Source organism: Pogoniulus pusillus, chromosome 41, assembly GCF_015220805.1.
Source record: "Pogoniulus pusillus isolate bPogPus1 chromosome 41, bPogPus1.pri, whole genome shotgun sequence".
Taxonomy (NCBI): domain Eukaryota; kingdom Metazoa; phylum Chordata; class Aves; order Piciformes; family Lybiidae; genus Pogoniulus; species Pogoniulus pusillus.
In genome coordinates, this window is record NC_087304.1 from 2634856 (window position 1) to 2658198 (window position 23343).

Here is a 23343-nt window from a genome sequence, read left to right on the forward strand (position 1 = left end):
AGAGCAGTGCCAGTTTCGGGGGAGGGGGGGCGGAGGACGACAGCCCCGGGTTCGGGGGGGGGGGGGGCGGTGGGGGGGTTGGTTACGGTGTAGGGGGGGACGGCCCCCGGTTGGGGAGAGGGGGGCAGCGCATGCGCGGCCGCCCCTCGCCCTGCGCCGGGCAGCGCTGGGGGGCGCGGAGCGGGCTCGGGTTCGCCGCCGCCGCCGCCGCCGCTGCAGGCAGGTGCGGGCGGGCGGGCGGACGGCACCGGCAGCACCGGCGGGGGGGCCGCGCCTGCCGCCAGCCGCGATTGGCCCGGCACGGCCTGGCTCGGCTCGGCCCCCTCCGGGGGTGGGGGGTGTCGGGTCTGGCCCGTTGAACATCTGCCCCCCGCCCCCTTTCAACCCTCCGAGCCCCGTTTTAAAGCCCCCGGTGCCGGCGGGATGCTCGGGCTCCAGCGGCGGAGATGACTCCCTGCGAGCCGTGAGAGCGGCCCTCAGGTAGGACACGCAGCGGCTCAAGGACCGGCTCCGGTACCGGTATCGGTAACGGCTCCGCCCGCGCCGCGCCCCCGCTGCGGTGCCTGGTGCCGGTGGGAGAGAAAGGGGATGGGGAACGGGAACGGGGATGGGGAACGGGAACGGGGATGGGGAACGGGAACGGGGATGGGGAACGGGAACGGGGATGCGGAACGGGGAACAGGGTTGGGGAAGGTGAAACAGAACGGGAACGGGGGACGGAAACAGAGACGAGGGATGGGAACGGGATCGGTGGCTGATGACAGTGGTACCGGTACGGCAGGAGCGGGATGGATCCGGGCTGGGGGACACGGTGGGGACAACGCAACTGTCAGGGCTGGGGGAGGGTCACTGGGATGAGGGACATGGGGACAAGGGGGACGTTGGTGACAGGGGTCGCTGGGATGAGGAGGATACCGGGAATGGGGGTCGCTGGGATGAGGAGGATACCGGGAATGGGGGTCACTGGGATGAGGAGGACGCAGGGATGAGGGACACTTTGGGGGACCAAGAGGGACCAGAATGAGGACTGCTGGCCCGGGGGGGGCTGTAAATGCTGTGTCTGGGGGGCACTGATGGAACTGAGGCTGTCAGGGCTGGGGACGCTGAGGGGACTGAGGCTGGGGACAGTGGGGCCGGGGGCGGGGGTGGGGGGGGATCAGGAGTGAGGTTGGAAGCATCAAGGCAGATGGACAATGGGCCTGGGGACACTGGGGTTGAGGGGACACCAGGACAGGGTGACACTGGCGTGGGGAGCAGGGGTCTCAGGGCTGGGGGGGGGGGTCTGAGCACGACAGGGGCTAGGGGACAATGGCACTGCGGCCAGTGGCACAGGCAGGGGGACAGGCAGCGTGGTGAAGGGAGAAGAATGAGTGGTGGCAGGAGGGCAGTGGGTGCTGGCAGGTGGTTGCCCACCCGAAACTCGGCCCCTGGGGGTGTCTTGGCCCCTGGGGGTGTCTTATCCCCCTCCCCTGCCTTGGTCCCCTCCCCTGCCTTGACCCCCTCCTCCCCTGCTTTGACCCTCCGGGTTCCCATTGGTGCTGCTGGAGATTCCCAGGCAGAGAGGGAGCTGGGAAGTTTGGCATCCCCGAGGTGCCCCTGGCTGCCAAGGTGCCAGGCAGGGCTGGCAGCACAATAGTGGCTCAGCGTTGTAGGCAGGATGAGGCCCAACTGGCATTGCCCTGGCACGGAGATGTGGTGAGGCTGGGCTGGGTGAAGAGAGGGATGCCAGAATGGATGGGAGAGGGTTACTGGGATATTGGGAAGGATGCTGGAATGGATGGAGGAATACTGGGATGGATGGGAGGATACTGGGACAGATGGAGGGATATTGGGATGGATGGAGGGATACTGGGATGGATGGGAGGATACTGGGACAGATGGAGGGATACTGGGATGGATGGAGGGATACTGGGACAGATGGAAGGATACTTGGATGGAGGAATACTGGGATGGATGGGAGGATACTGGGACAGATGGAGGGGTACTGGGATGGGTGGAGGAATACTGGGACAGATAGAGGTATACTGGGATGGATGGAGGGATACTGGGACAGATGGAAGGATACTTGGATGGAGGAATACTGGGATGGATGGGAGGATACTGGGACAGATGGAGGGGTACTGGGATGGATGGAGGGATACTGGGACAGATAGAGGTATACTGGGATGGATGGAGGGATACTGGGATAGACAGAAGCATACTAGAATGGATGGAGGGATACTGGGATAGACAGAGGCATACTGGAATGGATGGAGGGATACTGGGATAGACAGAGGCATACTGGAATGGATGGAGGGATACTGAATGCCCAGCGGTGGGAGCAGGTACCAGTGAGGGGGCTGTGGCTGTCTGGGGGCTCCTCACTCTCACAGACCAAAGTGGGGGGGGTGCCTCAGCAAACCCAGCACCAGCAAGGAGGTCCAGCTGGAGGCCCAGCTCTGTGCCAGACCCCCAACCCCCAGCGTTCTCCCTAGTTTGGGTGCCAGGCACAGGTGGTGCCACACTGAGGAGTCGCTCACCAGCCTGTGGGCAAACCACCCATGTGGAGGGATGGTGCTGGTGGGGGCAGGACTTGGCTCGGTGCTGCCTGGGGAGGCTGAGGTTGGGACTGGGGACAGTGAGGGCGCTGCGGTCAGAGCTGGGAGGGAGTCAGGAGCGAGGCTGTAAGCACTAAAGCAGGTGGACAATGGACCTGGGGGCCACCAGGACAGGGTGACACTGGAGGCACCAGAGCAAGGTGATGCTTCCAGCTTCCTGGGGAGGGAGAGAAGGCAGGGGAAAAGAGAACAAAAAGAAATAAAGGTGGGGGGGATAGAAAAAAGGAGAAAGAAGGGGGAAAGGAAGGGGGAAAGAGGGGGAAAGGAAGGGGGGAAAGGACGGGAGGGGAAGGAAGGGAGGAAGAAGGGGGAAAGGAAGGGGAGAAGAGGGGGGAAAGGAAGGGAGGAAAAGGGGGAAAGAAAGGGGGGAAGAGAAAGAGAAGGGAAAGGAAGGAAGGGAGGAAGAAGGGGGAAAGGAAGGGGGGAAGAGGGGGGAAAGAAAGGGAGGAAGAGAGGGGAAAGGAAGGAAGGGAGGAAGAAGGGGGAAAGGAAGGGGGGCAGAGGGGGGAAAGGAAGGGAGAAAGAGGGGGGAAAGGAAGGGAGGAAGAGGGGGGAAAGAAAGGGGGGAAGAGAAGGGAAAGGAAGGGAAGAAGAACCGTGAAAGGAAGAGGGGAAGAAGGGGGAAAGGAAGGGGGGGAAAGGGGAAAGGAAGGGAGGAAAAGGGGGAAAGGAAGGGGGGAAAAGGGGGAAAGGAAGGGGGGAAAAGGGGGAAAGGAAGGGGGGAAAAGGGGGAAAGGAAGGGGGGAAAAGGGGGAAAAGAAGGGGGGAAAAGGGCGAAAGGAAGGGGGGAAAAGGGGAAAAGGAAGGGGGGAAAAGGGGAAAAGGAAGGGGGGAAAAGGGGAAAAGGAAGAGGGGAAAAGGGGAAAAGGAAGGGGGGAAAAGGGGAAAGGAAGGGGGGAAAAGGGGAAAAGGAAGGGGGGAAAAGGGGAAAGGAAGGAAATAAAAGAAGGGAGGGGGGAAAGCCAAAAGCAGAGTCAAAAACCGAAGCTGAAGGCTGCAGACTGTCTGCCTAATAAAAATCACACCGGGAAGGGCCCATATTGGAGGGGATCACAGTTTGCCGAGGTGCTAATTTATTCTCCCCGGCCCGGGGGGGCGGGGGGGGTTGGGGGGGGAGCGGGGAGCATCACGTTGCCGTGAGCTGGGAGATGTGACGGCAGCGAGCTGTGCAGAATTCCTTTGTTGTGGGCAGAGAGGAGGGGACGCGGAGCTCGGCCCCGTCACTGGGCTCCCGCTGCAGCCACGCAGCCCCTCTGCCCCCCCCCCCCCGCCCCCAGCCCCAAACACTAAATCTCCCCCCCCAGTATGGAGGACCCTCGGTGGACATCCCCTTCCCTGCCCCGCTGGGGTGGCAAAGGCATCGTGGCGCTGGGAGGGAGGTGGGTGATTGGGAGGGGGGGAGGTTGAGGATGGGGGGGGGGTGAGGATGAGGGGGGTGTAGGATGAGCCCTGGAGGGGGGGGAGCATGATGGGTGGGTGGGCACTGGAGGGCTGTGTGCTTGCCGATGGCATTGGGGACCGAAGCGACCTACGGGGGCTGCACACCTTGGGTGTAGGGTAAGTTTGGGGCACCCCTAGGTGTGAGGCACCATCATGGGGGGGGGGGACGGGGGACACCCACGTCCTGCTGGCTGGCTGGGGGGGTGGTCAGCCAGCGTTTCCCCGCTGCCCTCTCAGCCATGCCAGGCTGGTGCCCCCGGCTCTGCTGTCCCAAATGTCCCCTCTGCCCTGTGGGGCAGCTCCGCAGCCCCCCCCCCCCCCCCCCGTGCCACCCCCGCGGCTGGGGGTACCTCGAGGTAAGAGGGCACCCCCAGAAGTGGCCGTGGCGGCACCCGGTGGCCTGTGAGGAATTGAGCTGGGTTTCAGCTGGAGCTAATCACCAGCCCCGGATTTGCATATTCATGAGGCAGATGAATAATTCATGAGGTGACAGCTAGTGACAGATGTGAAAATGTTCGCCCGGCGTGGGGGGGGCTGAAGGGGGGGGTGGGGGGGGGCGGCTCTGCACCGGCGTTATTTTAGGTTCCTCTCCTCTGCCGTTCCCCCACTTCGGGGCTGGGGGACACGGGTGGCAGGGGCATGGCTCCTGCCTGGCACTGCTGGCATTGCCGTGCCCTGCACCCGTGGCATGGCTCTGGCTGCAGAGGGAGAAACCTCCACCCTGTGAAATTCATTCCCTTGGGCTCGTAGTGGCATTGGGCAGTGCCAGCTCCCAGTGCCACCCTCCTAACCTTGCTCTCACCGCTGGGCACAGTGATGCCCAGCACGGCTGAGCTTCTGCGGGGACCTGGACAGATCCAGCCCCAGCGGAATGGTGCTGGTGATGCTTCCCCAGGCTGGCACAGGGGCTGGTGGTGCTTCCCCAGGCTGGCACAGGGGCCGGTGGTGCTGAGCCATGCTGGCAGCAGCATCCCCTTGCCTGCAGTGGGAAGCCAGGGCTGGTCTTGGTGGTGCCATGCGGCTGGGACTCAGCCATGCCTGCCCAGGGCTGCCTCCTCAGAGCTACCAGAGCTGGGTTGTGAGTGAGTGGATCAGGAGGAGGTGGGAAAGAGCTGATCTCAATCGTCAAGGAAGCGCCGAGGCCGTGAGGCTGCTGCCTGGCACAGCGTGGGGGTCCTGGCGTGGGGCACACTGCGTGTGGTGGCGCTGGCAGGGTCGGTGGCTGCTGTGATGCTTGTCCTGACCTTGGGATAAACTTTTGGCTGGCTCAGCAGAGAGCAGGGCTCGGTGGAGGCAGCAGCTGGGGTGCGGTAAGGGGGTGGGGGGTGCCGTAAGGGCTGGGGGTCCGGAAGGGGCTGGAGGGAACGGAGCACTGCGAGGGACCTCCCTTAGAGCTGCGGTGCCAGCGGGGCCGCGCTTTGAGCGCAGGGAAGCATCAGGCTGGGGCTGTGTGTCCTGTCCCCGGGCTGAGGAAGGGGTGTGGGGGGGGATCAGGACTCCCCCAGCCCACAGCCTGGTGTCCCCAGGGAGGCCGCGGGTGCTGCTGACAGGGCTCAGCCCTTCCCGGTGTGGCTCCTTCTCTGCTGCGAAAGCGAAGCTGCAGAAGTGCTGATGTCAGGGCAGGCGACGGAGCAGCCAGAGCTGCACCAGCCCTGTGCATCCCCCAGCCCCAAGCCACCCAGCTCCTTTCTGCCAGTATCTGCTCTCCTGGTGAGGCCAACCTAGGGGTCTCATCCCTCCCTCCCTCCCTCCCTCCCTCCCTCCCTCCCTCCCTTCTGCCCTCTCTCCCTCCATAGAGTCATAGATTGACAGAACAGTTTGGGTTGGAAGGGACCTCGGAGATCAGCCAGTTCCAGCTCCCTGCCATGGGCAGGGACACCTCCCACCAGCTCAGCTTGCTCAGGGCCTCATCCAGCCTGGCCTTGGACACCTCCAGGGAGGGGGAATCCACAACTATACCTTCCATCCACCCTTCCATCCATCCATCCTTCCTTCCATCCACCCATCCATCCATCCTTCCTTCCATCCACCCATCCACCCATCCATCCACCCATCCATCCTTCCTTCCTTCCATCCACTCATCCATCCTTCCTTCCACCCATCCACCCCTCCCTCCCCACCAGGCTGGGATGGTTGCTTTGGTGCTTTTCAAGCCCAAGGAGCAACTTCCCTGTTCAACATCTAAATCCAGTGGGAGCTGCTTGCTCAGCCAGGACCTGCTCCCAGCACAGCAGCTCTGGGTAAACAACTGAGAGCTGCCAGGAGTGCTTCACCCTCTGGCTCCTTGGGAGCTCTCCTGGATCCCTTCAGCTGCTGCTTCATTCCCCCCCTACATCCTCGTGGCCATGAGGATGGGATCTTGAAGTTCAGGCCATTCTCCCTGCCCAGGGCTGAGTGGTTTGGGTGTCCCAGTTCCATACCCACCACCTTCATCCTGAACTCACTGCCCCTACCATTGCCCCCTGAGCCCTGCTGTGGGTGCTTGGCAAAGCCCACGGGCACTGAGGGTGGGCAAGAAGCCCCCACCAGTGCCACCCCAGCCCATGCTCCAGTGCTGATGCTTTGTACTGGGAGAGCTCCTGACACCCCAGAAGTCAAAGTCAGGATTTCAGTGTGTGTGGGGAGGGGAAAGTTGGAGCCCTCCAAGTCCAACCACACCAAGCAGTTTATTTCCCCCTCCAACAGTGGGAAAAGAGGGAAAGGTTTGGTGCTGCCCAGGCCATGAGCTGAGGGGAATTCCCTTCTTGGAGCCTCTCAGAGCAGAGGAACATGGAGTTACCATGGTCCTGCTCCAGGAGGGGCATTTTATGCTTCCAGGGAATGTGGCTGGGCAAAGGCACCCCAGGAATTTCCCTCTGGCTGGGCTCAGGTCACCTCATCCTTTATCAGCAGCTGGTTTAGGGGCAGGAAGCTGCTGCAGGAGGGAAGAGGCTGCAAACACTTTCTTCTCCAGAAGAAAGAAGATAAAACCCAGTCCCTCCCCCCACCCCAAAGCCCTTTTCTAGCACGGGGCACAGGCTGGGGGGGGGTCCTCACTTTTTTTTGTCTCACAGTTTTGCTCTTTCTTGCTATTTTTGTCCCATAAAAGCAGAAGGGACAGAGCAAGACATCAAGGGCTGGGAAATGGAGCATCAGGGATGGGGTTGGGCTGAAGCCTTCAGGAAGTTGGGATAGGGATTGGGGGGGGATCCTGGTGTGTATCCCCTCCCCCAAAGCTGAGTGGTCCCCAGCTTGTTGGCCTGGGGTGGGGACAGGACAGGGTTGGTATCAGAGCTGGGGGGACACACACCTGTGTGCTACAGTGGGGACCAGCAAAGCCCAGTATGGGATCTGCTGGTGTATAGAGGAGCCTGAGCCTGGTTCAAGCTCATGGCCTTGTGGTGCTGAGCTCTGGCGTGGCCCCAGTTGGCATTTGGGGGTGCTGGTGGCATTGGTGCTGCCTCTGCTCGGGTGGTTGAGCAGCACAGGGTGCTGGAGCCTGGTTAAAATCCCAGATGAAGCCCAAGAGGGGCTGGGGTTGTGGTGGCAGCTGGCTGGTGGCTGTGCCCATGCTGGGTGATGGATATGGTGATGGCTGTGGTGGCACCTGGGTAGTTCCAGCACCACCATCTCCACCACTGCCAGCCAGGGATGCTGTGGGGCATCCAGTGGATGCCAGGATGTTGCTATGGGTGCCACTGGTGGCTGGGGACACTGAGGGACACCTCAGTGGGATGGCTGAGGCCTTGGTGGGTCAGCATCCTCCATCCCAACCCTACATGAGCTTCATGTCAAGGGTGAAGTCAAACTCTCTCCAGGCTGGTGGCATCTCATCAGGAGGGCTCCTCCTCCTGCTGCTGGGAGGCTGAGCTCAGCCCCTGGTGGCCTCACAATGATTTCTGTCCCCAGATAAGCAGGGAGTGGGCAAGCAATGGTCTCCAACCCCCTCCTTGCTCCCCTGCAGGTCAAGGATGGTCCATGTGATGGGGGATGCCGGCTGCTGGCTCCTGCTCGGGCTCTCCCTGCTCCCCATCGCTGCCCTGGGTAAGTAATTAGTGAGCAGCAGCAGCCCAGGAGCTGTCAGCCATGACAAACAGAGGGGGCTCAAGCTGCAGCCCCCTCCCCTCCCTTCCCTGGGCTGCAGAGGATTAGTGAGGGAGAAGCTCCCCAGGGCGACCTCGGACCCTCCACCCCCTGCGCTGGGCTCCCTGTAGAGGCAAGGGAGCCTTAAATCCTTAATCCTGCTGCCAGCACCCCCAGACCCCTCCCTGACAGGGAATTTGTCTCGTGGTGGGGGGCATCTCAGCATCCTGCTGGTGCCCTCTTTGTGTGCCTCCTGGGGAGCAAAGGGCTCAGGGTGCCATGGAGGGTGGGGGAAAGTTGACAGGGGGGGATTATTGGCTGTCCCCAGTCCCCAGCTGGCTGGGCTCTGCAGGGGGCACCCCCCCCGACCCAGCCTAAGGCAGGGAGAGCTGTGGCACAGAGCAGGGGGGGATGAGCTGAGGCTGGTGGGATTTGCTGCACTGGAATCCTGGGGCAGGATTAGTGCAGGAGGAGGAGGAGGAGGAGGAGGTCATGGTGGCCACCATGCTGCATCCCAGCCTGGGGCTGGCTTTTCTACTGGTGCCACAGGGCATGGATGGCACCAAGTGGTTGGGTTGGAGTGGGCTGTGCTGGTAGCCACCAGTGGGGGACCTCTGGGTGCAGAGCAGTGGCTACAGCTTGGCAGCATCTGTGGGAGGACTTCTTGGGGGTGTTCAGCCTGGAGAGAAGGCTCCAAGGGAGACCTCAGAGCAACCTGTCAGTACCTGAAGGGGCTCCAGGAGAGCTGGGGAAGGACTTCTTGGGGGTGTTCAGCCTGGAGAGAAGGCTCCAAGGGAGACCTCGGAGCAACCTGCCAGTACCTGAAGGGGCTGCAGGAGAGCTGGGGAAGGACTTGTGCCAGGGGCTGAGAGTGATAGGAGGAGGGACAGTGGCTGTGAGCTGGGAGAGTGAGAGTGGAGAGGAGGAAGAAATTCTTGCCAGTGAGGGTAGGGAGACACTGGCACAGGCTGCCCAGGGAGGCTGTGGCTGTCCCCTGCCTGGAGGTGCTCAAGGCCAGGCTGGATGAGGGCTTGAGCAAGCTGTGCTGGTGGAGATGTCCCTGCCCATGGCAGGGGTTTGGAGCTGGCTGAGCTTTGAAGTGCCTTCCGCCCCACCCTGCTGCCTTGCCCTGACCCTGAGGCTCTCCGGCAGGCTCGCAGGCGGATGGGAAAGTGATCCACATCAACAGGGTGCAGCACCAAGCCGTGCGGGTGGGGCTGGGGGAGTCGGTGGCACTGCCCTGCCTCTTCTTACTCCACCCCTCCGCCTCGTTGGGGCCCAACGAGCCCCCAGACCCACCTCGGGTCAAATGGAGCAAGGTGCGTTCGGCCACCGGCCAGAGGGAGGACATCCCCATCCTGGTGGCCAAGGACAACGCCGTCAAGGTGGTGAAAGCCTACGAGGGTCGAGTGGCCCTGCCCGGCTACCCCCGCGACCGCTCCAACGCCACGCTGCTGCTGCGCTCCGCCCGTGCCAGCGACGCGGGGCTCTACCGCTGCCAGGTGGTGGCTGGCATCGAGGATGAGCAGGACCTGCTGCCCCTCGACGTGACGGGTGAGCCGGGCACCGGCACCGCGCCGCGGCGTGGCGGGGGAGGGGGTGGCGCTGCCGGGAGAGCTGCGAGGGTTGGTGGAACACAAACCCTGTGGGGAGAGGCTGAGGGAGCTGGGGGGGTGCAGCCTGGAGGAGAGGAGGCTCAGGGCAGAGCTGATTGCTGCCTGCAGCTGCCTGCAGGGAGGCTGTAGCCAGGTGGGGTTGGGCTCTGCTGCCAGGCAGCCAGGGCCAGAAGAAGGGGCCCCAGGCTGAAGCTGTGTCAGGGCAGGTTGAGGCTGGATGTTGTTGGGAAGTTGCTGACAGAGAGAGTGATTGGCACTGGAATGGGCTGCCCAGGGAGGTGGTGGAGTGGCTGTGGCTGGAGGTGTTGCAGCCAAGCCTGGCTGGGGCACTGAGTGCCATGGTCTGGGTGACTGGATGGGGCTGGGGGCTGGGTTGGACTGGATGAGCTTGGAGCTCTCTTCCAACCTGCCTGGTTCTATGATTCTAAGGGCACCGTGGTGTGGTGGCACGGGTGGGGTGGCACAGGTGCCTGTGTGCTTTGTGTGCCCTGAGCAAGTTGTGCACCCCATGTGCCCCGTGCAAGCCTTGCATCTTGCACAGGCCCCGTACCCCCATGGGCTTTGTGCACCCCCTTTACCCCCTGTGCCAGCTGTGCACCCCTGCATGCCCTGCGCCCCATGTATCTTCTACAAGCCTGCAAGCCCTGCACCCTGTGCCAGCTGGGTACCCTGCACCAGCCCTGCACCCCATGAACTCTCTACAAGCCATACGTGCCCTGCACCCTGTGCCATCTGGGCACTCCATGCATGCCCTGCACCTCATATACCACATGCACCCTCCACAAGCCATGCAAGCCCTACACCCTGTGCCAACTGTGCACCCCGGGCATCCTCTACAATCTGTGCAAGCCTTGCACCCTGTGCCAGCTGTGCACCTCCTGCACCCTCTACAAGCCCTGTAAGCCTTGCACCCTGTGCCAGCTGTGCACCTCACGCACCCTCTACAAGCCCTGTAAGCCTTGCACCCTGTGCCAGCTGTACACCCTGTGCACTCTCTACAAACTGTTCAAGCCCTGCACCCTGTGCCAGCTGTGCACCCTCCACAAGCCATGCAAGCCCTGCACCCTGTGCCAGCTGTGCACCCCATGCATGCCTTGCATCCCATGCATCCTCTACCAGCCACGCAAGCCCTGCACCCTGTGCCAGCTGTGCACTCCATGCACCCTCCACAAGCCCTTGCAAGCCCTGCACCCTGTGCCAGCTGTGCACCTCATGCACCCTCTACAAACTGTGCAAGCCCTGCACCCTGTGCCAGCTGTGCACTCCATGCACCCTCTACAAACTGTGCAAGCCTTGCACCCCGTGCCAGCTGTGCACTCCATGCACCCTCCACAAGCCCTTGCAAGCCCTGCACCCTGTGCCAGCTGTGCACTCCATGCACCCTCTACAAACTGTGCAAGCCTTGCACCCCGTGCCAACTGTGCACCCCATACATGCCCTGCACCCCACGCACCCCACGCCACTGTTCACCCCGTGCACCCTCTCCGGTCCACGCGAGCCCCGCACCCCGTGCCAGCCGTGCCACCCGCTGCCCTTCCAGGCGTCGTCTTCCACTACCGCCCCGCGGGCGCCCGCTACGCGCTGCCCTTCGCCGCCGCCCGCCGAGCCTGCCAGGACAACTCTGCCGCCATCGCCTCGCCCCAGCACCTCCAGGCTGCCTTCGAGGATGGCTACGACAACTGCGACGCAGGCTGGCTGGCAGACCAGACTGTGCGGTGAGCCTGTGGTACGGGTTGTGCGCTGGGCACCCCTCACCGGGCGCGGCCGCGGTGCTGAGCGCCCGCTGTGCCCCTCTGTGCCAGGTATCCCATCACCCTGTCCAGACCTGGCTGCTATGGAGACCGCAACAGCCTGCCCGGCGTGCGCAGCTACGGGCACAGAGAGCCTGAGGAGGAGTATGACGTCTACTGCTATGCCCGGGAGCTGCGAGGCAAGGGGTGCCAGGCTGGCTGCGTGCCCGTGGGGGGGGGGGGGGGGGGTGTGGGTGGGTGTGTGCCCAGGGACGTCGTGCCAATGATGGCTGTGGTCAGGAGCATGGATATCTCCATGCTCATCAGGTGATAGAAGGGAGAGGAAACAGCTGCAACTGTGCCAGGGGAGGGCTGGGGATGAGGAACAATTTTTTGGCTGCAGGAGTGGTCAGGGATTGGCACAGGCTGGGCAGGGAGGTGGTAGAGTACCCATCCCTGGAGGGCATGGCAGCGGGGGACATGGGAGTGTGGCTTGGTGGCCATGGTGGTGTTGGGTTGCTGGTTGGACTGGGTGATCTCAGAGGGCTTTCCAAACCCAGCCAAACCTCTGATTCTTGGCCACCATGGTTTGGCTGTGGGGGAATGGGTGCTGGTGCCACACCAGAGCTTAGTGCCACTCGCGGTGCTGAGCGGGCACAGTGTGGCCACAGAGCTCCAGTTATGGAGCCACAGAACTGGTTTGGTTGGAGAAGACCTCCAAGACCATCCAGTCCAACCAGCACCACCACGGCCACCAAACTGTGACCCCAGGTGCCACATCTGCACCTTCCTTGACCATCTCCAGGGTTGGGCACTCTGCCACCTCCTTGCCCTCCACACAGAGACCTCCACAAAGCACCACTCAGCTCCAAGCTGCTGGGGGTCACCACATCTTGCCATGCCCATGTCCTCCAACAGGCTCTGCTCTCTCACAGGGACGGTGTTTTACGCCACAGCGCCAGGGCGATTCACCTGGCAGGGAGCTCGGAGGCACTGCCGGAGCCGAGGGGCATCCCTAGCCACCACCGGGCAGCTCTACCTGGCATGGCATGGTGGGCTGGACCAGTGCGACCCGGGCTGGCTGGCAGATGGCAGCGTTCGCTATCCCATCAGGACCCCCCGCAGGAAGTGCGGCGGCGAAGCCTCGGGGGTCAGGACCCTCTACCAGTTCCCCAACCGCACTGGGTTCCCCTCCCCTGCCTCCAGATTCGATGCCTACTGCTATAAAGGTAAGAGGGACCAGCTGTGATGCCAGCACTGCCATCCCTCCCCCATCTCAGCGCCTCCCCCCGCCCAGCCCTGGCCCCTCTTCCCTCGGGAATTGGTGGGCGTGTCCGGGAAAATTGCTGCGGATGAATAATTAATTGGGGAATTAATGAGATAAATGAGGAGAGCTGCGCTGGGAGGGAGCCCAGCTCCATGCATCCCCCTGGTATGGAGCGAGGCTGGGGGGTGGGAGAGGGTGCAGCGCTTGGTACCGAGCTCTAGGGTGGGATGCGGGTCCCTGCTGATGCTCGGATGCCAGTCCTGCCCCTCGGTCCAGCTGCTGGCACGGCTGATGCCCATCGTCTCACTGCAGCGCACACAGCCGCAGGGCAGAGCAACCCGGAGGAGCCGGTGCTGCCCGTGCCCGACCCACCGGGCAGTGACAACGTGTTGGTGGAGCACGGAGAGGACCTGGGCACATCGGGGGACACCCGGGACACCCCACGCGACCACTACGGCCTCTTGCCACAGGCAGAGCCCGCGGGGCTGGGCGAGGATGAGGACGAGCAGCTGCGGCTGGCGAGTGGCAGCCCCACGGCACTGCTTGGCGACCTCCCCGGAGCTGCTGCACCCTCCCCAGCAGTTCACGGCCTGGGGGTGGGCGATGGCACATCCCTGCCTCCCACCACGACCCCTTCACCTGCATGGTCCCATGAGGACGAAGCTCTCAACGTGGTGGACCAAGCACCCATGAGCTCCTGGCAGGATCCATCCAGCACCAGCCCAGCACAGATGGTGCAAGAAGACCTTGACCCTGCGGAGCCTCCAGCTGACCTCCTGCCGCGGTCCCAAAGCCCAGCTCAGGAGCACGTCACCAGCTCACCACCAGAACCACCTGAGCTGGGGACAGTCCCCAGCACCTCAGCAGAGACCCCCAGCACCCCAGCTACCAGCTCCCACACCCCGCGGAGGAGCAGCTACCCCGGGCTCAACGGGCGCTACTTCCAGCTGCTGAGCCGGGACCCACCGGTGGTGCCCAAAGACCCCACGGTGGCAGCCAGGGACCCGGTGGGGACAGTCACTCAGGCCCCTGTCCTGGCCCTGGAGGTGAAGGAGTCTGCAGCCAACACAGTGGAGACGTGGAGCATCCCACGGGCTGGCACCAAGAGCCCGCGGCGGGAGGGCACCTTCTCGCCCTCCAACGCCGTGGAGGAGGAGACCGGCCCCGGTAAGTGATGCTCTAAAAGCAGCTCGGGTGGGGGGGGGGGGGGGTGAGGGGGGTTGGGCGTCCTGGTGGGGTCTGCACCAGCTCAGCAACCCCATGGCTGTGCCATCTCTTGCAGAGCCGATGGCACCGGCCGCCGCCCCGGTGTCCCCCTCGCCACAGGCGCCTGCCTGGAGGGATTCACCGCGGTGGAGCCCCCGCGTAGCCCCCCGCAATCCCGAGGGACCTGCACGGACACCTCCTTCGCTGCTCCCATTCCTGCCTGTTCCCACCTCTCCCCACCCTACCCTCGGCCACCAGGCTGTCGCTCTGGCCGAGGCTCAGCCTCGCAGCCCCAGTGCCCGTGGGGACTCCCCTCAAGCACCCGCGGATGCCACCGAGGACTTCTCCGGGAACACCCCCCCCCAGCAGGACAGCAGCTCCACTCCACCACTGCCACCACTGCCCCCACTGCCCCCGGCCCTGCTGGTGGGCGAGGGCCCTGAGGTGGCCCCGCAGCCCCGTGGTGACAGCGGTGACAGCAGCGGGGCCAACGGCTCGCTGGAGAGGCAGAGGAAAGCGTTGACCTTCTTCCACCCTGCTGGACCCTCCGTGGGGCACCCTCCTACCCCCAGCCCCACCGAGGTGGCTGCTCCCCAGTCCCAGCAAAGGCTGAGCCCCACAGCTCCCCACGGAGCAGCCGAAGCAGCAGCTGAGCCCAGCCAAGAGCAGCCGGCAGGCTCTGGGGATGCTGGCAACAGCCAAGAGGCAGCCGTGTCCCCCCCGGCATGGGCTGTCCTGCCCCCTGCCCCTACGGCCGGTGAGGTGATCCCCCAGGCCAGCACTGAGCAGCTGGCAGAGCTGGAGGCGATGGAGCTGGCAGCCGAGGAAGGCTCCGCAGGCTTCGCCTCCATGGCCCCGCAGCCCCCCAGCCACTCTGTACCCGGGCTGGGGGGAGCAGAACATCTCCTCCTGCCCCCTCAAGCCCCTGGCCAGCCCCTGGCCAGCCCTGGCCCCTCGGACGTCCCCAACCACAAGGAGTCACCCACAGCCCCCAGAGAGGAGGATACCTCTGGGGAGGCAAAGAGGGAAGAGCCCCCAGTGCCCCCCAGCTTGGCCACCCACAGCCCTTGGCCATCGCCCACCGCCCCCCACCCACGCGTGTCGGAGTCCCCGAGCACAGAGCTACTCTTCGAGCTCTCCACAGTGGCTGAACTGGGGGGGCTGGGGGTGTCCCCACTGCTGGATGCCGACAGCGGGAGCGGAGAGGAGCCAGGGCTGGAGGAGCTACTGGCCTGGGCGGGCGGCAGCAACACCACCCAGCACGGTGAGGGGGGCGCTGCGGGCACCCGGAGCTGGGGGGCACAGGGAGGAGCGGAGTGGGTGCTGGGGGGGGGGGGACCTCGAGGTTGACCTTTCCACACGCAAAAGGTTGTCAGAGCCTGGTGCTGAGCCATGGGGTCGGGCTTAGGGGGGGAGGGAAATGATAATAACAGTAATAGTAATAATAATAGTAATAATAATAGTAGTAGTAGTAGTAATAATAATAATAATAATAATAATAATTATTATTATTATTATTATTATTATTATTATTATTATTATTATTATTAAATACCAATCGGTTAATAAATAATATTCTTATTAAGTATTAATTAATAATAATTATTATTTATTAGTGGGATGTGATTATTAATAATTAATTATTTAATTCCATTCTTTAATTCCATTAAATATATTATTATTCTTACTACTGGCATTAATAAATATTATCAATAAATAATGCCTTCTTCATAATTAAAACATATAAGTTATTACTAATAATTGATTCTTTGATCCAATGATTTAATTCGATTAAATATATTATTATTGCTGTTAGTAGTAGCATTAATTAATAGTAATTATTAACAAAGAATACATTATTATTATTTTTAAACACCAGCGATTATTAATAATTAATTATGTAATTCAATAATTCATTTTTATATATAATAATTATTAATACTAGTAGCATTAATAATTATCAATTAGCAATAAATAGTACATTATTAATAATTTTTGAATATACGTGGTTATTAATAATTAATAATTTGATTCAATAATGTAATTCAATTAAATATATTATCATTACTACTAGTAGTAGCATTAATAAATAGTAATTATTAATAAATACTACATTATTAATATTTTAAACACAAGTTACTATTAATAATTAATAATATAATTCAATTATTTAGTTCAATTAAATATATAATTATTATCATTACTATTAGTAGTAGTAGTAGCATTAATAAAAAGTTATTATCAAACAATAAATAATACATTATTAATAATTTTAAATATAAGTGTTTATTAATAATTAATTAGTTGATCCCATTATTTAATTCAATTCAATTTATTATTATTATTACTATTAGTAGTATCATTAATACATAGAAATTATTCATACATATTACATCATTAATGAATTTTAAACACAAGTGATTATTAATAATTAATTATTTAATTCACTTATTTAATTCGATTCAATATATCAATGTTATTATTACTATTATTAGTAGCAGCATTAGCCTTAATAAATAGTTATTATTACTAAACAATAAACTATTAATGATTTTAAACGCAAGTGAATATTAATAATGAATTATTAAACCAAATCATTTAATTCCATTAAATATATTATAATTATGATGATGATGATCATTATTATTAACATTAATATTAGCGTTAATAAATAGTTATTATTCCTAAATAACAAACGATTCATAATTAAATATAGACATCATTCTTATTGATTAGTTATTTAATTCCATTTAGCCTTCTACATATGTCTAATAAAGAACTATTTAATACAATTAGAACTACAAATAATGATTAATAACAACAGCAGTGATTATCATTTATTGGTCTTATTATTGCTGCAATATATAATCATTATTCAACATTATTTTTATCTATTATTATTTCATATCTCTATTATTATTTCATATATATTTTATCTATCATTATTTCATATATATTTATATTTCTAGCCTATATAATTAGATAATATTGATTATTAATCTTATGTCTAATTATTAATATAGCAATTAATCATCGATTATTAATTAATTATTATTTATAAATATATATTATATATATTGGTCCTGTTCATTATCTAATATTACATTAATACAATGATTATAGCAAAAGAATTGCTTAATACAACAATTAATAGCAGTAATAATTAATGATAATAGCTGGAGAGGCAGCTACTGGGGGGGGCACACCTGGCACACCTGGCACACAGGCAGCAAACCCTTTCAAAGTGCAGACTCCAGCTGGCACCGGAGCAGATCCAAGCCCTTGGTGAGGGAGGGTGGGGGGGTGTGGGTGTCACAGTGTCCCCCCCCCTCACTCGGGGTGCCCTCTCCTATCCCCCAGCTCCAGCTGACCCCTGCCAGAACAACCCCTGCCTGCACGGTGGAACCTGCCGTGCCAACGGCACCGTCTGTGGCTGCTCCTGTGCCCCGGGCTTCACCGGGGAGAACTGTGAGATCGGTGAGAGCTCGGAGCATGCCATGGCGTGGGCAGGAGCGGGTCCTGCCACTGTGTGCCAGCGTGGCGTGGGAGTGGGGATGGCAAATGCTGGCTCTAAGTCCCTCCTGATGTCCCCATCCTTGGTCCCCACTGATGTCTCCACCCTCGATCCCCACTGATGTCTCCATCCTTGGTCCCCACTGATGTCTCCACCCTCGATCCCCATTGATGTCTCCACCCTCGGACACTGCCGGCTCTGCTGCTGGTGGAGGGGATGCTGGGCTGGGTGGGTGGCTGGGTGGGTGGCTGGGTGGGTGTCTCAGGGTGCCCACAGCTCCCGTTTGTCCCCCTGCAGACATCGATGATTGCCTGTCCAGCCCCTGCCAGAACGGTGGCACCTGCATCGATGAGGTCAACTCCTTCACCTGCCTCTGCCTGCCTAGCTACGGCGGCAGCCACTGCGAGAAAGGTGGGGACAGCAACACCCCACGTCCCCTCTCACCCTGGGGGTGCCACCTGGGGGCGGGTGGCTGAGACCTCCACGGGGGCACTGCCCTGCCCTGGCTGAACCTGGGGAGCTGCAACGGGGCTGCGGGAATCCACCCCCGCAGCGGGGAGCTGGTAGAGGTGCTGGAGGGCTGGTCCCTTTTGCTGTCCCCACTGTCCCCATCTCCTCACAGACACGGAGGGCTGCGACCACAACTGGCACAAGTTCCAGGGCCACTGCTACCGGTACTTCGCCCGCCGGCGCTCCTGGGAGGATGCGGAGCGGGACTGCCGCCGCCGTGCCGGGCACCTCACCAGCATCCACTCCCAGGAGGAGCACAGCTTCATCACCGGTGCGGGCTAGGGGGATGCGTGTATGTGTGTGTGAACATGAGCCAGCAGTGTGCCCAGGTGGCAAAGAGAGCCAGTGGCATCCTGGCCTGCATCAGCAATGGTGTGGCCAGCAGGAGCAGGGAGGTCATTCTGCCCCTGTACTCTGCACTGGTCAGACCACACCTTGAGTGCTGTGTTCAGCTCTGGGCCCCCCAGTTTAGGAGGGACATTGAGATGCTTGAGTGTGTCCAGAGAAGGGCAACGAGGCTGGGGAGAGGCCTTGAGCACAGCCCTACGAGGAGAGGCTGAGGGAGCTGGGATTGGTTAGCCTGGAGAAGAGGAGGCTCAGGGGTGACCTCATTGCTGTCTGCAACTACCTGAGGGGAGGTTGTGGCCAGGAGGAGGTTGCTCTCTTCTCTCAGGTGCCCAGCACCAGAACGAGAGGACACAGCCTCAGGCTGTGCCAGGGGAGATTTAGGCTGGAGGTGAGGAGAAAGTTCTTCCCTGAGAGAGTCATTGGCCACTGGAATGGGCTGCCCGGGGAGGTGGTGGAGTCGCCGTCCCTGGAGCTGTTCAAGGCAGGACTGGACGTGGCACTTGGTGCCATGGTCTGGCCTTGAGCTCTGTGCTAAAGGGTTGGACTTGATGAGCTGTGAGGTCTCTTCCAACCCTGATAATACTGTGACACTGTGTATGACACCCCCACTGCGCAGTCTCCAGGTGCCAGCACCCATGGGTGCCCTTCACGTGAGTCCTGGCTGCTTCTCCCCGCAGGCTTCGGGCACGAGAACACCTGGATTGGGCTCAACGACCGCATCGTGGAGCAGGACTTCCAGTGGACCGACAACACCGGCTTGGTGAGAGGCTGGCAGGGGCCAGGGTGGGGGTGGGCGAGGGGTGCAGGGCGAGGGGGTTCAGGGGCTCTCACCCCTCTCTCCTGTGCCGCCAGCAATACGAGAACTGGCGAGAGAACCAACCTGACAACTTCTTTGCTGGCGGCGAGGACTGCGTGGTGCTGGTGTCCCACGAGATCGGCAAGTGGAACGATGTGCCCTGCAACTACAACCTGCCCTACATCTGCAAGAAAGGCACAGGTACCGCCTGTCCCAGCGGCCCCAAGCCCCATCCCTGTCCCCATCCTGCTGCCCCTGGCGTCTCCATCCTGCTGCCCCTGGCATCTCCATCCTGCAGCCCCTGGCATCTCCATCCCCATCCTGCAGCCCCTGACACCCCCATCCTGCAGCCTCTGACGTCTCCATCCCCATCCTGCAGCCCCATGCATCTCCATCCCCATCCTGCAGCCCCTGGCATCCCCATCCTGCAGCCCCTGGCATCCCCATCCTGCAGCCCCTGGCATCCCCATCCTGCAGCCCCTGGCATCTCCATCCCCATCCTGCAGCCCCATGCATCTCCATCCTACAGCTCCATGCATCTCCATCTCCATCTTGCAGCCCCTGACATCTCCATACCCATTCTGCACCCCCTGACATCTCCATACCCATTCTGCAGCCCCATGCTTCTCCATCCTCATCATGCAGCCCCATGCTTCTCCATCCCCATGCTGCAGCCTCTGGCATCCCCATCCTGCAGCCCCTGGCATCTCCATCCCCATCCTACATCCCGTGGCTTCTCCATCCCCATCCTACATCCCGTGGCATCTCCATCCCCATCCTGCTGCCCCCGGCATCTCCATCCTGCTGCCCCTGGCATCCCCATTCCGCAGCCCCATGCATCTCCATCCCCATGCTGCAGCCTCTGGCATCCCCATCCTGCAGCCCCTGGCATCTCCATCCCCATCCTGCTGCCCCTGGCATCCCCATCCCGCGGCCCCTGGCATCCCCATCCTGCAGCCCCTGGCATCTCCATCCCCATCCTGTGTGCTCCCACTGTCCCCATCCTCATCCCACAGCCTCCAACATCCTCACCCCCCATCCTGGAGCTCCTGGCATCCTTGTGCCCATCCCACAGCCCCAGGCATCCGCATGCCGCAGCCTCCACTGTCTTCACCCCACAGCCCCTGACACTTCCATCCTGCAACCCCTCAGCATCCCTACTGCCATTTTTCAACCCCCGTCGTCCCCACCCTGTAGTCTCCACATTCTCATCCTCATCCCACAGCCCTCAACATCCCTAAGCTCCTGGCATCCTCATCTCCATCCCACAGCTCCCAGGTTCCTATCCCGCAATGCTCATCCTCAGAAAGCCTCTCCCAGGCCCTTACCCAGAAGAACTGCAGCAGCTCATCCTTCATCTCCGTTTTTCCTTCCCCCTCAGCCCATTTTTCCCTCTGCGCGTTGTAATTTGTTTGATTTGCCACCATTACAAACCATTAAGGCCCCATCCCTTATCTGGGAGGCGACATTAACCTCCCGCTGCTCCCTGCCAGCCCGGGGCGTGCCCGCCCCTCTCCCGGCGCCTTAACGATGCATTCACCCCTGGCAAAGTCATTAATTAACGGAGTCAATCCTCGTGATCACCTCACTGCCAGTCCCGCGGCAGAGCCCTTCCTAAGGAGCCCCAGGGTGGCAGCAGCAAGGTGTGCCCTTGTCCCTCCCCGGTTTGTGTCCACCCAGTGCCTTGTCCTCGCTGCCAGCCCATGGCAGAGCCCTTCCTAAGGACCCCAAGCTGGCAGCAGCAAGGTGTGCCCTTGTCCCTCCCCGGTTCGTGTCCACCCAGTGCCTTGTCCTCGCTGCCAGACAGTGGCAGAACCCTCCCTACGGAGCCCCAAGCTGGCAGCAGCAAGGTGTGCCCTTGTCCCTTCCCGGTTCGTGTCCACCCAGTGCCTTGTCCTCGCTGCCAGCCCATGGCAGAACTCTCCCTAAGGACCCCAAGCTGGCAGCAGCAAGGTGTGCCCTTGTTCCTCCCCGGTTAGTGTCCACTCAATGCCTTGTCCTCGCTGCCAGCCCATGGCAGAACCCTCCCTAACGACCCCAAGGTGGCAGCAGCAAGGTGTGCCCTTGACCCTTCCCGGTTAGTGTCCACCCAGTGCCTTGTCCTCGCTGCCAGCCCATGGCAGAACCCTTCCTACGGAGTCCCAGGGTGGCAGCAGCAAGGTGTGCCCTTGTCCCTCCCCGGTTCGTGTCCACCCAGTGCCTTGCCCTCGCTGCCAGCCCACGCCAGAGCCTCTCCCAAAGCCACCCCTCTCTGCGCAGAGAAGCGGTGGCAGCAGCAGGCTGTTCCCTCTGCCCTTGCTGGGGACAAAGCAGGCGACAAGGATTTTGTGTCCCTCTCCACCCAGTGCTCTGCGGGCCCCCACCCGAGGTGCCGAACGCCTTCACGGTGGGGAAGAAGAAGGAGAAGTACCCCATCCACTCCAGCGTGCGCTACCAGTGCGAGGAGGGCTTCACCCAGCGCCACGTCCCCACCGTCAAGTGCCACAGCACCGGCAAGTGGGACCGACCCAAAATCCTCTGCACAAAACGTGAGTGCGGGATGGAAGGGGGTCTGGTGCGTTGTGGGGCGGGGGAGATGAAAACCCCGCTGGTGGGTTGCTGACCCCCTACCGGGTCCCCTCCTTTCCCCCCCTGTTAGCCAGGCGGTCGCACCGAGCGCGGCGGCACCACCACCACCGGCACAGCCACCCCCACCACCAGCACCACCACCACAAACCCCGCAAGGAGCGGCGAAAACACCGCAAGCGCCTCCGGCTGGACTGGATGGAGGAGGGTCACTACTTCTAGGGCCGGGGGGAAGAGGAAGCACAAAGGTCCCCAAGGGGATGTGGTGACATTTCCCACCCCCCTCCCACCCCTCTCCTCCTCTTTTATAGCCCCTCCCCTCCCCAACCCCCTTGGCTTTAGCTCCTAGGATGCTCGGCCCCGTAGGGAATAGGATCCGGAGGGGGCGGCTGCGTGTGCGTCCCCAGCCCTCCCTGCATGCCCCAAGATCAGCCCCCCGCCCCCCCATCTCGGGGTCGAGCCCCCAGCCCCACACAGGGTTCCGCCCTCACCCTGTCCCTGCGTGGGGGCTGTTCCCCTGCTGGGCTCTGGTTCCCCTTCTCCAAACTGAGGTGTGGGGGAGGGGTGGTAACCTGCCAGCCCCCCCCCCCCCCCGCTTCCCCCCCTGGGCCATCGTCTCTCTCCGGCCATGGATGACTCTGGTTTTTTAGCAGCCCCCTCCCAACCCATCTTCCAGCGCCTCGGTCCCGCCCGTGGGGCATCCCTGTGGCTGGCACAGGATGGGGACACGATGCCAGCAGGGGCTGCTGTCCCACTCCGATGTTAGTTTTGGGGTTGGTTTCTTTCTTCTGTTTCTTTTTCGCCCTCCCCCCACCCCCGGCCCCGTTCCGTTGCCCGTGAGGTCCCCGTTGGAGTCGGTGTGTGTGTGTGTGTCCGGCGCTTTCTGATCTCTGCTGTTTGCGACGTGACTGCCGTGTCCCCAGCCCCTGTCCCCACCCCCTGCCCCTGTCCCCGTCCCCCTCCCCACCTCGCCCCCAACCCCCTCCCTGCCATTTCTGACTTTGCCTTTCTGTACTGCTGGACATTTTAATAAATTTTTTTAACAGTTGAGGGGCTCCAACTCAGCTCTTTCCTGAGGGCATTGCCTTGCCCGGGCACTGCCACTGCTCTCCTTGCCCGGGCACTGCCACTGCTCTCCTTGCCCAGGCACTGCCACTGCTCTCCTTGCCCGGGCACTGCCACTGCTCTCCTTGCCCGGGCACTGCCACTGCTCTCCTTGCCCGGGCACTGCCACTGCTCTCCTTGCCCGGGCACTGCCACTGCTCTCCTTGCCCGGGCACTGCCACTGCTCTCCTTGCCCGGGCACTGCCACTGCTCTCCTTGCCCAGGCACTGCCACCGCTCTCCTTGCCTAGGCATTGCCACCTCTCTCCTTGCCCTGGCACTGCCACCGCTCTCCTTAGCCAGGCACTGCCACTGCTCTCCTTGCCCAGGCACTGCCACTGCTCTCCTTGCCCAGGCACTGCCACTGCTCTCCTTGCCCAGGCATTGCCACCTCTCTCCTTGCCCTGGCACTGCCACCGCTCTCCTTAGCCAGGCACTGCCACCGCTCTCCTTGCCCAGGCATTGCCACTGCTCTCCTTGCCCAGGCACTGCCACTGCTCTCCTTGCCCAGGCACTGCCACTGCTCTCCTTGCCCAGGCACTGCCACTGCTCTCCTTGCCCAGGCATTGCCACTGCTCTCCTTGCCCAG

At 60.2% G+C, this 23343-nt stretch overlaps 1 protein-coding gene across 1 annotated transcript; it reads left to right on the top strand.

Moving 5' to 3' along the window:
- The first annotated feature begins 226 nt into the window (after positions 1–226).
- NCAN (neurocan) lies at positions 227–22699 on the top strand. The gene is given in 16 exon segments (XM_064175102.1): positions 227–480; positions 7981–8060; positions 9252–9653; positions 11256–11430; positions 11518–11645; positions 12381–12674; positions 13025–13879; positions 13995–15182; positions 17279–17395; positions 17730–17843; positions 18055–18213; positions 18968–19050; positions 19143–19287; positions 21432–21614; positions 21729–21885; positions 21887–22699. Coding segments are annotated over 15 exon segments (4107 nt in total). The 5' UTR covers positions 227–480; positions 7981–7987; the 3' UTR covers positions 21921–22699.
- Positions 22700–23343: the final 644 nt, after the last annotated feature.